The sequence below is a fragment of the Elgaria multicarinata genome, chromosome 3, assembly GCF_023053635.1.
Source record: "Elgaria multicarinata webbii isolate HBS135686 ecotype San Diego chromosome 3, rElgMul1.1.pri, whole genome shotgun sequence".
In the NCBI taxonomy this organism is placed as follows: Eukaryota; Metazoa; Chordata; class Lepidosauria; order Squamata; family Anguidae; genus Elgaria; species Elgaria multicarinata.
Window position 1 is genome coordinate 170,646,073 of NC_086173.1, and position 13,702 is coordinate 170,659,774.

General features: G+C 45.9%; 1 protein-coding gene across 1 annotated transcript; it reads right to left on the reverse strand.

Moving 5' to 3' along the window:
* Positions 1–2,271: 2,271 nt before the first annotated feature.
* Positions 2,272–5,002, reverse strand: LOC134396433 (zinc finger protein 239-like). Its single transcript, XM_063122936.1, has 3 exons — positions 4,880–5,002; positions 3,019–4,215; positions 2,272–2,623 (listed from the first exon to the last, which is right to left on the reverse strand). The coding sequence occupies exons 1-2, from the start codon at positions 4,911–4,913 to the stop codon at positions 3,167–3,169; spliced, it is 1,083 nt and encodes a 360-aa protein (XP_062979006.1). The 5' UTR covers positions 4,914–5,002; the 3' UTR covers positions 2,272–2,623; positions 3,019–3,166.
* Positions 5,003–13,702: the final 8,700 nt, after the last annotated feature.

Genomic DNA, 13,702 nt, shown 5'->3' on the forward strand with positions numbered 1-13,702 from the left:
AGAGGAAAACTCCCTGGAAAAGGGTGACAGTTAGGAGCAGAAGAACTTATAGGCATTCTACACTGGTGTAACAATTAGAGTTAAACAACCACTTTCAGCTACTGGAGGATGCCACTGGAGGACAGTCTGCAGAGGAAGAATTACAGGAGACACCATGCAGCAGTGAACAAGACTCAGAAAGTCAGTTGACCAAGAAGAGAAGAGTAGCTGTTGTGGGAGACATCCTGCTGTGTGGAATTGGAACCCAGGTATGTCGTGAAGACCCATGGACTCGCCAGGAAGGCTAAACCTGAGAATGAGCTGAGATTAGCGAGGGATGCTAAAAGCAATAAAAAGGCATTCTTCAGATACGTGAATAGTAAAACACACAGGAAAGAAATGGTGGTTCAACTGCTTAACGAGGATGAGTAATTGATAACAGATGACAAAGAAAAGGCTGAAGTGCTCAATTCCTACTTTGGCTCAGTCTTCTCCCAAAAGCGGGTCTATGACCCCCCCCCCCTGGAAAAGTGACGCAGAAGTTGAGGGGGCAGGATTGCAGTTTGAGATTGATAAACAAATGGTCAAAGAACACCTAATTTCCTTGAATGAGTTCAAATCTCCAGGGCCCGATCAACTGCATCCTAGAGTAATGAAGGAGCTAGTGGAAGAACTCTCAGAACCACTGTCTATTATCTTTGCAAAATCATGGAAGACGGGTGAGGTGCCGGATGACTGGAGGAGGGCTAACGTTGTCCCTTCTTCAAACAGGGCAAAAAGGAGGAACCTGGGAAAAGACACACCAGTCAGTCTGACATCCATCCCAGGGGAAATTCTGGAGCAGATTATAAAGAAGTCAATCTGGAAGCACCTTGAAAACAATGCAATGATTACTAGAAGCGAACAGGGATTTGTCAAGAACAAATCCTGACAGACTAATCTGATGTCATTGTTTGATTGGGTAACCTCCCTTGTGGACTGTGGGAATGCTGTGGATGTCATATATCTTGACTTCAGCAAAGCGTTTGACAAAGTACCACATGACATTCTGATTTAACAAAAGAGCTAAAAGTGGGCTAGATGGAACAACTATTAGGTGGATACATAGTTGGCTACAGAATCAGACTCAAAGAATGCTTATCAACAGTACCTTCTCAGTCTGGAGGGAGGTTAGGAGTGGGGTACCGCAGGGCTCAGTCCTGGGCCCAGTGCTCTTCAACATTTTTATTAATGATTTGGACAAGGAGGTGCAGGGAACGCTTATCAAGTTTGCAGATGACACCAAATTGGGTGGGATAGCTAATACCCTGGAAGACAGAAACAAACTTCAAAGTGATCTTGATAGGCTGGAGTGCTGGGCTGAAAACAACAGAATGAAATTTAATAGGGATAAATGCCAAATTCTATACCTAGGAAAAGGAAACCAAATGTACATTTACAAGAGGGGGGATACGTGACTCAGCAATACTACAAATGAGAAGAACCTTGGAATTGTTCTAGATCGCAAGCTGAATATGAGCCAACCGTGTGATGAGGTTGCAAAAAAAGCAAATGCTATTTTGGGCTGCTTTAAAAGAAGTATAGCTTCCAAATCGCATGAGGTACTGGTTCCCCTCTATGCAGCCCTGGCTATGCCACATCTTGAGTATTTCACCCAGTTCTGCACACCACACTTCAAGAAGGATGCAGACAAGGTGGAGCATGTTCAGACGATGATCAGGGGCCTGGAAACAAGGCCCTATGAGGAGAGACTGAAAGAACTGGGCATGTTTAGCCTGGAGAAGATTGAGGGGAGATATGATAGCACTCTTCAATGACTTGAAATGTTGTCACACAGAGGAGGGCCAGGATCTTTTCTCAATCATTCCAGGATGCAGGACACAGAATAATGGGCTCAAGTTACAGGAAGGCAAATTCCGGCTGGACATCAGGAAAAACTTGTTGGCTGTCCCACACTAGAGGCCTTCAAGAGGCAGCTGGACAACCATCTGTCAGGTATGTTTTAGGGTGGATTCCTGCTTTGAGCAGGGGGGTTGGATTTGATGGCCTTATAGGCACCTTCCAACTCTACTATTCTATAATGCAATAAATGCTACAGTAAGCATTTATAGGGCTTCTCCCCAGTGCAACTTCTTTGATGCCGCTTAAGGTGTGAGCTCCGAGCAAAGCTCTTCCCGCATTCTAAGCATTTATAGGGATTCTCTCTGTAAAGGAAGAGCGCCCAGGAACCCGCTGGATTCTTGACTGGATTTAGCACGGCTCCCCGGGTCAGACACTCACGGCTCACACAAATGAGGTTTAAGACCATTTATTTTAGAAAAGGGTAGGAATACATGGGATTAGCAGAGTAAAACTTATTAAACATGCATAAAAATGTAAGAACTCAGTACAGCAAGCTAAAGACTAAAACTACAAAATTATACGTCACCCAGACCGCACTCAGCAGACACCTCCCTGTTCCCTTCACAGGTGGGTCTTTATACTATTCTTTTTACTCCTTCCCCCGTCCCTTCGGCTTTGATGCGTGGAGTTTCTTCACACTTCAGCCCGGGATGGCTAATCACTCAAGGACACTGGACAGTTACAATCGGCCTGGCTCCGGTTGGCTCCCCCTCATGCAGCTGCCTGGTTCTTATCTCCCCTCCTAAGAACCATAAAAACCATAAAATTCATACATTAAAAGACATGCCAGTCCCAAGATCCGATTAACCCTTACCCTACCCTTACACTCTCCAGTGCGAATTCCTTGATGCAGCTTAAGGCTTGTTTTATTTATTTATTAATTACATTTCTATACTGCCCAATAGCCGGAGCTCTCTGGGCGGTTCACAAAAATTAAAAACATTCAAAGTATAAAACAACAGTTTGGTGCTATATAAATAAATAATAATAATAATAATAATAAAACCATAATATAAAATACAATTTAAAAGCTCAACCAGATAAAAACAGCAGCAATGCAAAATTACAAATTTAAAACACCAAGTTAAAGTTTATTTATAGACTGTTAAAATACTGGGAGCATAAAAAGGTGTTCACCTGGCGTCTAAAGGCATATAATGTAGGTGCCAAGCGAATCTCCTTAGGGAGCTCATTCCACAGTCGGGGTGCCACAGCAGAGAAGGCCCTCCTCCTGGTAGCCACCTGCCTCACTTCCTTTGGAAAGCTCTTTCCTCATTCTAAGCATTTATAGCGCTTCTTCCCAGTGTGAATTCTTTTGATGCAGCTTAAGGCTTCTTCTGTAAACAAAGCTCTTCCCGCATTCTAAGCATTTATAGGGATTCTCTCCAGTGTGAATTCCTTGATGTAACTTAAGGCTTTTGATGTAAGCAAAGGTCTTTCCACACTCAAAGCATTTATAGGGCTTCTCCCCAGTGTGAATTCGTTGATGCTGCTTAAGGCTTGCGCTGACAGCAAAGCTCTTCCCGCATTCTAAGCATTTATAGGGCTTCTCCCCAGTGTGAATTCGTTGATGCCGCTTAAGGCTTGCGCTGACAGCAAAGCTCTTCCCGCATTCTAAGCATTTATAGGGCTTCTCCCCAGTGTGAATTCCTTGATGCTGCTTAAGGTGTCTGCTCTGAGCAAAGGTCTTCCCGCACTCTAAGCATTTATAGGGCTTCTCCCCAGTGTGAATTCTTTGATGCAGCTGAAGGTTTGAGTTCAGAACAAAGGTCTTCCCGCACTCTAAACATTTATAGGGCTTCTCCCCAGGGTGAATTCTTTGATGATACTTAAGGTGTGTGCTCCGAGCAAAGGCCTTCCCGCACTCTAAACATTTATAGGGCTTCTCCCCAGTGTGAATTCTTTGATGCTGCTTAAGGTGTGTGCTTTGAGCAAAGGCCTTCCAGCACTCTAAACATTTATAGGGCTTCTCCCCAGTGTGAATTCTTTGATGATACTTAAGGCTTGTGCTCCGAGCAAAGCTCTCTCCGCAATCTAAACATTTATAGGGCTTCTCCCCAGTGTGAATTCTTTGATGCAAGTTAAGTTGTGAGTTGAAAGTGAATTGTTTCTCACACACTAAGCACTGAAACCTTTTATATTTGTTAGAATGAATCTTCTGAGTTTTACTCTGTTTCTTCCATTTACGAATGTTATTTTTACTTGGTGCTTCTAGTATTGGAGTTTCACAGACTTCTGATCCTTCAAAAGAAATGGATTTGTTTTCCCACTTCTCTTCAGTTTCAGTTTTCCTTCTCTGTTGTAGGCCATTTTTCTTGCTCTCCCTGTGATCACCTGCAAGTATAAACACAGAAATCGTCTTGAAATCTTGGAACAAAACAAATGGTTGCTGATTTGATTCACAGGATAAAAAAAAAATCGTTGGTGAGGCAGATCCTTCTAAACATATTAAATATCCCAGTGATCAATAGAACTGAGAACTAGACTGCCATACAATGCTTTCATTTATATGGAATAACTCATATAAAGAAGTTGAGAGAATAAATGAACAACATAAAATACTGTAAAAATAAAACATAAAATAAAAATAAAATTTCTCCTAGTTGATCATTTAATTGGGAACTGGAAAGTTGGAATTCAACCCTAATGGTTATTTTCAATGTCTAGTTATATCTTAAAATGAAAAGCAAGCTGTCCAGAGCTGTCTTCTGAAAAGGTTTAACTTGCCTCTCCTCCATGGAGACCATTAAGATAATATCTGTAACATCTTCAATATTATGCAGATGCAATTATAGCAGCAAAGTAAGATAGCTTGGCAGCCATCTCTGCCACAGAGCAAGTCCATCAATGGGCTTTTCTCAATGTTTTGTCAGGTCTTCGGAGTCAATGACATTTGTATCCTGCACTGACACAAAGAAAGAAGAGCTGAAATTCCACCTTCCAGGATCTGGCAAGAAGGCAGAGAGGGAGCCTTACCCAGAGGAATCCCATTCCTTACCCAAAGAGGCCAGAATCCCATGATTCCCCTCCATGACTTCTTTGTGCAGAGTCCTCTGGCCTGGATCCAGCAGAGCCCACTCCTCCTCCGAGAAATGCACGGCCACCTCCTCAAAGGTCACCAGACCCTGAAAGAAGAAGAAGAAATGATGTTCTCTTTAAGCATTATGTAGCAATCCATGAAGACAAGGATGGTGAGGTCCTCTTTCTGAATGCCAAAGCATTGTGAGTGACCTTCAAGGCCTTCCTAGCCGCCATCTTGGAGAAGAGCAAAGGCTAAAGGGGAAGATTCTTCCAGGACCAAAGAGATGTGCAGGAGACGGAGGCCCCCAGGACTCCCCTACCTGCCCAGGCTGTGCAGAAACCGCTTCCACTCGACTACCAAGCGAATGAGGCCCAGAAGGACCCCCCAGGATCAGTTCACTTCCCCTGCCGGTTGTTTTGCTCCCTGTGAGGAAGGTAAAGAAGGTGGGAAGGTGAGAAGGTAAGGTAACATTCTTAACTATTCCTATTTTCATTGTTTATTTATTTATTGCATTTGTTTACCATACATAGCCGAAGCACTTAAAAACAATATCCAAATATTTAAAACTGTGAAAACATACAATATACGCATACATGTAAAACTAATATAACAAGTTTTAAAACTATGACCCTAAAAAAACAGACCTAGGCTAATTAATTACATATTGCTAATTACATATTGCTTGACCTGGCACTGAAAAGATAACAATGTCGGTGCCACGTGAACCACACTGGGGAGATTGTTCCACACTTGGGGGGCCACCACAGAGAAGGCCTCTCCCTTGTTGTCGTCCTCCGATCTTCCCTCTGAGTAGGCGCCTGGAGGAGGACCTTAATTGTTGAGTGTGTAAGACCCACTCTGGGAAGTGGACCAGAGTGGGTCTGATACTCTCGAACCACGTTACTAAACAGCATTTCCTTTTTGAGTATCTCCCCCAGCAAAATCAGGCTCAAGGAGAACATTAAAACAGCTCATGCACCTCATGCGTAATTGAGGGAGGGAGACCATGGGGAAATAAGTCCACTAATCCTTACCCAGTGAGGAGGGTCCTCCATCCCCCTCCTGCAAGATCCACCTGTCCAGCGGCCTCTGTGTGATGCCTGGAGGAGCCTTCTCTGCCTCAGGGAAATCTGTGGGTGCTCTGGCCAACATCCCCTGGACCTGGAGCAGGAGGGAGGATCCCAGGCAGAGAAGAGGGATTAGAGAAGGAAAGAAATGGGTCAGGTCAAGACCAAGGGCAGTGTTTCCCAATCACTTTACCTTTCAGGTCACATTCTAAAGTTGATCTACAATCCAAGTCACACAGCACAGGAACTTGTGTCTTTGTTAGGGGTCTAAGAGTTCAACCCTGATATCCAACATTTTCCACTGTAAACACGGGAGGTTGGTGTCTACAAATGCTACTCCTGTTCTGTTGGGAGGACTCTGCCACCAGTTGAAGAAGGATCCCCTCCTTCCCCAGAACTTCACAAACCCATTCACTTCTCCTGTCGTCATGAGAAACTAAGAAGAGCCATTCTGGATCAGAATAAGGGCCCGTCTAGTCCAGCATTCTCTCCCGACAGTGGTCCATCACCTGGAGGTAGGATATAGCCATCAGGACTAGTAGCCATTCACAGCCTTCTCCTCCAGGAATTTGTCTAACCCCCATTTTAAACCATCTAAATTGGTGGCCATCACTACATCCTCTGGTAGAGATCTGCATATTTTAGCCATCCAGTGTTAGCTTAACTATCCTCCAGTGAGGGCCTGCTCTACACGTGAAGAGCAACTATACTTGGGGGTTGGACCATTGGAAATTGGGGCATCCCTTCCTTAAAGGCGTCATAAAATAAAGTTGAGATAAGTATTAAGAACACAGTCCCTGTTAGTTATCAGGATGAAATGCTCTCACCTGCTCTTGGTCCTCTGCCTGACTCAGGAGGAAGCCTTCTGCCAGGGCCACCGCCTGGGAACTGCTCTCCGCTCCACACTCTCTGACCCAGCTCTCCAGCTCTGGGGGCAGGACAGCCAGGAACTTCTCCAGGACCACCAGGTCCAGCATCTGAGCTTTCGTGTGCTTTTCTGGCTTCAGCCACTGGCGGCAAAGGTGGTGCAGACGGTTGCGAACCCCTCGGGGCCCCATGGCCTCCTGGTAGCAGAAGTCCCTGAAGGGCTGAAGCTCCACGTCTGAGCGGGAGTTGCTCCCAGGCTGGTCCTGCTGCACTCTTCCTTCCCAGGGCTCTGCACGGCTCCCTTCCTGGATGTTGCAGGAGACGTTTCCTGGTTCAAGGCCTGCAAAACTTTGCTCTTCCATCTTCACTCTCTTCTCCATCTCTGCTCCCACCAGGACTCAAAACAGTCTCCTGCCTTGGCTGCCAATTTCTCCTTTGAGGCAGGGACTGCACTATAGGAATGAAAACGGAGCTTGTGAAGGAGGCACACAAGGTAGACCTGGTTCAAGTTCCCAACCCAGCCACCCCCTCCCACCGGTTCCCAGTTGTCATGGGGATAAAATGGAGAGGAGGATGTACACCGCATCTACACCTTTTGTTCTTTGGAAATCATTGTGTGTTTCACATTTTGCTTCAGGGCCCCGAACAACATGACCCTTCCCCAAATGAACAGAGACCATAAACTGGAAACTAACTTATCCATCCAACTTAGCTGGTGGGGTGGCCTGGCTCCATCAATCCACAAACAGCAAGCTCTCCAGGGCTCCCGGTGAGGGGAGAAGGTTTATAAGGGAAGTAAATGCAGAAGGACGTCACATCCGGAAGCCAATTTTACTTATCAGTGGGAAACTGGTATATCGTTAATTTAAAAAAGTAAAGAATATAGTTCACAACAGAGTTTTTTTTACTTCTGTGATGGGAAACTTTCCTTTGGGGTAGCAGCTCCTGACCCAAGCCTCTTAAAGTTTAAGCTTTCTGGAAATAAATATTGAGAGAATCAGACTAGGAATGATTCTAGGCAAAAGGTGTAGATGCGGTGTACATCCTCCTCTCCATTTTATCCCCACAACAACAACCCTGTGAGGTAGGTTGGGCTGATATTTTGTGACTGGCCCAAAGTCACCCAGTCACTTGTGAGGGAAGCTTTTTCCACACTCAGTACACAGAAATGGTTTTTCACCTCTGTGAACTCTTTGATGTAAAGTGGGGGTGAACGTACGAGTGAAGCTTTTCCACACTCCACACATTTGTATAGTTTCTCCCCTGTGTGGGTTCTTTGATGTCTACTCAAGGTCCCACTACAGCTGAAGCTTTCCCCACATCCCATACATTTATATGGCTTCTTCCCTGTGTGGTCATCCGTTACACAAAGCCATGAAATTCAATAAACAAAAAACCTACGGTTTACAAAACAATGTTAAAGGCTCTACAGTTTTCAACCAAACTCCAAAAAGCAGGGAAATTGGGAGTTTAGGCTCACAAGCCTTTAACGCCACATCCTCCCTAAGGAGGCAGAAAGTGCCAGTGAAATTCTCATTCTCCCAGAGCAGATATAAACCATGAGGACAGGATGGAGAATAGGATATGCAGAGGTGACTGTGGGGTTGTGGAAAACTGATGCCGAACAACTTAGGGCCACCTACTTCTCTTTTTTTGGTTTAGAGCAGCCCTTCCCCAACCTGGTGCCCTCCAAAGGTGTTGGACTACAACTCCCATCATTGCAAGTCAGTATGTCCCATGGACAGGAATGCTGTGACTTGTACTCTCAAACATGTGGAGGGCAGCAGGCTATCATATGCAGAGGTGACTGTGGGGTTCTGGAAAACTGATCAGGGAATGCTGTTCTAGAGCAAGGGCAGGCAAAATGTCTCTAGATATTTTGGAATTCAGCTCATAAAAGTCCCTGTCAGCATGGACAATGATCAGGAATGCTGTGACCGCAGAAGATTTTTCTTACGTGTTCAGCAGTGTGAGATCGAAGGCAGAGCTACCACCTAATAGATTCATGTGTAAGGAATATTTTAAAACTATTGATGGAAATGATTTTTGTTCTCACCATAACATGGGAGTTGCAGCGCAGCACATCTGGAGAGCACCAGGCTGGAGAAGGATGGTTTATACTTGGATCCTATACATGTCTTCTCAGAAGCCAGTGCCGCTGAGTTTACTAGGGCTTCCCTCCAAGTGGTATAGGATTGCAAACTAATCTCATCTGAAAGGAGTTCAAGACACCCAAACTAATCCTTTTCTGTTCCTCTGTCACTCTGATGAGATGATGTATTGTGGAGGGATTGTGGGGAGTGAACAGTATATTTTGTATGAACACATTTTAAGAAAAAACATTGGTTCTTTGAAGGGCAGGGTATTTGCCAAAAGCTGAAAATGCCAGCCCTTGCTCTGGTTCTACATCTCCAACAAATAGTGCCCCTCTGTTATCATTCGTGCTGCTCTATGCAAGATGTGTGTGAGAAAATAAAAATAAAAATTGTGCAGCCCCTGTATTTAGTAAGGATATAGAACAGCATTCCCCATCCTGCTGTCCCAGCTTTCCTGACCATGGGACATACTGACTTGCAATGATGGGAGTTGTAGTCCAACACCTTTGGAGGGCACCAGGTTGGGGAAGGGCTGCTCTAAACAAAAAAAAGAGAAGTAGGTGGCCCTAAGTTGTTCGTCACCAGTTTTCCACAACCCCACAGTCACCTCTGCATAGCCTATTCTCCATCCTGTTCTCATGGTTTATATCTGCTTTGGGAGAATGAGAATTTCATTGACACTTTCTATCTCCTTAGGGAGGATGTGGCGTTAAAGGCCTGTGAGCCTTAACTCCCAATTTCCCTGCTTTTTGGAGTTTGGTTGAAAACTGTAGAGCCTTTAACGTTGTTTTGTAAACCGTAGGTTTTTTGTTTATTGAATATGTATACCTTTGTTTGTATGTATTATATGTAATGTTTGTCTACGTGCTGTTGGGAAATAAAAATAAAAAATTCAAATCTTTTTTAAAAAAAGGTTATAAGGAACATTCTGGACTCAGGGAGCCTCTAGCCGTGAGGAGTAAAACACACATTAAAACTTCTTCTCATGGAGGCCTCTTGTTCACGATCCTGCATTGAGAGCCGGTCTGAGTCCATCTCAGGCTCCAGAAAGGAAAACCTTCGGCCCTCCAGGAAAGAAGAGATCTGTTGATGAACCAGAGTTTCCGTCCCATGGCTCCCTTCTATGCCCTCTCTTGCTCCCAACACTTGAACCCCAAAATTGCACCAGAGTCACAGCGATTTCTCCCCACTCTCAGGATGTGAATATCGGGCTCACTTAATACATCAAACAGGAATGTACTAAAACCAACAGCAGGCTCCCTTCTTAATAAACAAAAGCACCCCAGGTTTTATTCCGAAGGCCTCGTGACCAAAGTGACTTGTTAATTTTGCTTATTCACAAGGTTTGAATCAGGGAGAGGAAACGAAACAAAAAATGCAATGCAAACAGGACACCAGGGCAGCCTTTTGCCCGCAGGTGGGACATTCCTCCTCCCCACCTGGGACCTTTCCTCTTGTGTCCCTCCCAGGACTCTTTAGTTATGGGGAGGGAAGGAGTTGCAAGGCAGGGGGGTCTCCTGGAGGGGCTCCAAGTGTGTCAGCCAACCCGGGGGACAAGGGTGTCTGTCCCACCCCCTGGGATCCCTTTGCATTCTGCACTCACCTGCTCCTCTGCAGGGGAAAAGAAGCTGCAGGTGGGACCCAGATGCAAAACCTCCCAGGCTGCTTTCCCAAGGGTGGGGGGAGAGAAGGAAGTGACTGCATTCAATCGGCCTGGGCTCTTCACAGGCCTCTCTAGGACTCAGCACACTCGCTCTCTTTAACCCTTAGATGGAGGCAACACTTCGGAGGTCGTCTCTCTCCTCCCTCCTGTCCCCGAGGCAGTATTGTCCCTGTCAAAGCAAGCAGTACCGCTTCTCCCACTTGTGTGCACGTGAGCAAATAAGAAGAGCCCTGAGGCCGGATCAGAACAAGGGTCCGCCTAGTCCAGCGCTCTCTTCACACAGCGAATGACCAGCTGTGTATCAGGATGAATACAGCAATGCAGAAGGCAGCAGTTGGAAAAGATGAAATAGAGTAACGCTAACCAGCACACAACTGCTAGAATATTAAATGATTTCCAAAGAACTGGGGTGAACAAACATTTTATATAGCTTATTTATTGTACCGTGTCATATACCAAACATACATTGTTTCATAATAATCAACCCTAACTAAACAAGTTGTTAACAGTAACCGAGCACAAATGCAACCATTCAGTTATTACTCAGTTTTTGTAAACCACGGGTATCGGAACGTGGTTTTGGCAGAATATTTGGAGCTTATTATATTATGTTCACCTAGTATTGTGTGACGGGTGAATTTGCTTGAGTTGACACAATTGGAAGCTACCATTCCGGCCCGTTTTGTGCAATGTGGACTATGGCCAAGAACGGGTACTGGAATGTGGTTGTGGTGGAAGTTTTTGAGTTTTTTATATCTGTCCCACCTAGCTTGGAGGACAGCAACAAGAGAGAGGGCCTTTTTCTGTGGTGGCCCCCAATTGTGGAACAAGCTACCTGACAAGTTACGCCTGACCCCAAAATTGTCATTTTTTTCGGCGCCAGGTCAAGATTTTTCTCCCATGTATTTTGTTGTTGTTGTTTATTCGTTCAGTTGTTTCCGGTCTCTTCGTGACTTCATGGACCAGCCCACGCCAGAGCTTTCTGTTGGCTGTTGCCACCCCTAGCTTCCCCAAATTTCCCTAGCATCAGCCTCTTCTCCAGAGTATCCTGTCTTAATTAGCCTGCGTTTGTTTTTCTATGTTTTCATGGTTTTAAATTGTATGTTTTTGTTATTTAAAATTTTTGTATATTGTTTGTAAGTGTTTTTTTCTGATGTAAACTGCCCAGAGAGCTTCGGCTATGGGGTGGTATACAAATGTAATATTAATAATTACCTCTGCAGAGGCCACCAGTGAGGGAGGAAGCAGCAGCCAGGCACCTCTCCACCGTGCCTGGGTCCAGCTCCAGCTGAGAGCCCCCTCCCTCCTGCTGCCAACTGTCTCTGCAGAGGCCACCAGTGAGGGAGGAAGCAGCAGCCAGGCACCTCTCCATCATGCCTGGGTCCAGCTCCAGCTGAGAGCCCCCTCCCTCCTGCTGTCAACTGTAACTGCAGAGGCCACCAGTGAGGGAGGAAGCAGCAGCCAGGCACCTCTCCACCGTGCCTGGGTCCAGCTCCAGCTGAGAGCCCCCTCCCTCCTGCTACCAACTGTCTTTGCGGAGGCCACCAGTGAGGGAGGAAGCAGCAGCCAGGCACCTCTCCACCGTGCCTGGGTCCAGCTCCAGCTGAGAGCCCCCTCCCTCCTGCTGTCAACTGTCTCTGCAGAGGCCACCAGTGAGGGAGGAAGCAGCAGCCAGGCACCTCTCCACCGTGCCTGGGTCCAGCTCCAGCTGAGAGCCCCCTCCCTCCTGCTGTCAACTGTAACTGCTGAACTTTCCAACTAAGATTGTAGTGCCTGAATTTGCTTTCCTTTCCCCCCTCCTCCTCCTCCCTCCCAATCCCCTTTCCTTTTGTGTCATGTCTTTTAGATTGTAAGCCTGTGGGCAGGGACTGTCAAGAAATACTTTTGTAAGCCACCGTGAGAGCCTTTTTTGGCTGAATGGCGGCATAAAAATCCTTAAATAAATACATAAATAAATAAAATAAATAATAATAATAATAATAATAATAATAATAATAATAATGTGTGTCTGGTGGGTTTGGTTGAGTTGGTTCACTTGCAAGCTACCGTTCCGACTCAGAAGGGTTGAAAAAACTGTGCTCAGTGCGCACACCTTAAACGACATTGAAGAATGCACACGGGGAGAAGCCCTATAGATGCTTAGAATGAAAATTTACTCAGAGGGTGGAAAGTGATGCTCATGTTTACATTTTCATCAGCAAGCAAGGGGCGCTACTCAAAAACCCCTAGGAAGTGGAAGAAGCAACAGTTAAGCCTTAAGTATTGTTTAGCAGCCTTTCAAATGTTGTTGGTGCCAAAAGCATTTATTTCTATTTCAAACATTGCCCATAGAAAATTCACACAAGCATGGAGTGCTCAAAACGTGGAAGAAAAGTCCCAACAGCATGGAACTTTCCCTGGAGCCTGAGTAGTCCTGGCTTTAGCAAATTGCGTGAGGTCCTGGTTCCTCCCTATTTGTCCCTGGTTAGGCCTCATCTAGAAAATTGCATCCGGTTCTGGGCTCCACAACTCAAGACAAGCTGGAGCATGTTCAGAGGAGGGCAACCAGGATGATCAGGGGCCTGGAAACAAAGCCCTATGAAGAGAGACTGAAAGAACTGGGCATGTTTAGCCTGGAGAAGAGAAGATTGAGGAGACACGATAGCACTATCTTGTATTGAAAAGGGAATTTCAGCAGGTGTCATGGTGAAATTCCCTCTTCATCACAGCAGTCAAAGCTGCCCTCTTTTAAATCTGGTCACTCTAGTATAGCTCCTGCAGCTTTAACTGTGGTGATGAAGAGGGAATTTCACCAGGTGCTGCATGCATACCAGTGACACCTGCTGAAATTCCCTTTTCTATGCAACTGTTAAAGATACAGGAGCCCGGTCCTCCTTTTCATAGGGTCACCCTAGGAAAAGCCCCCTGTGGAAAAGCCCCCCCCCCCAGGTCCGCATCTCTGCCAGGAGCCCCCAAAGGAGCCTCTGCGGCTCTCTAGAGTTGCCTCCATCTAAGGGTTAAAGAGGAGGAGAGGGGGCTGGGTCCTAGAGAGGCCCTTGAAGAGCAAAGGCTGGATGAGGCCCCACACTTCCGCCTCCCCCCTCCCCTATGGCAAAGGAGGCTGGGA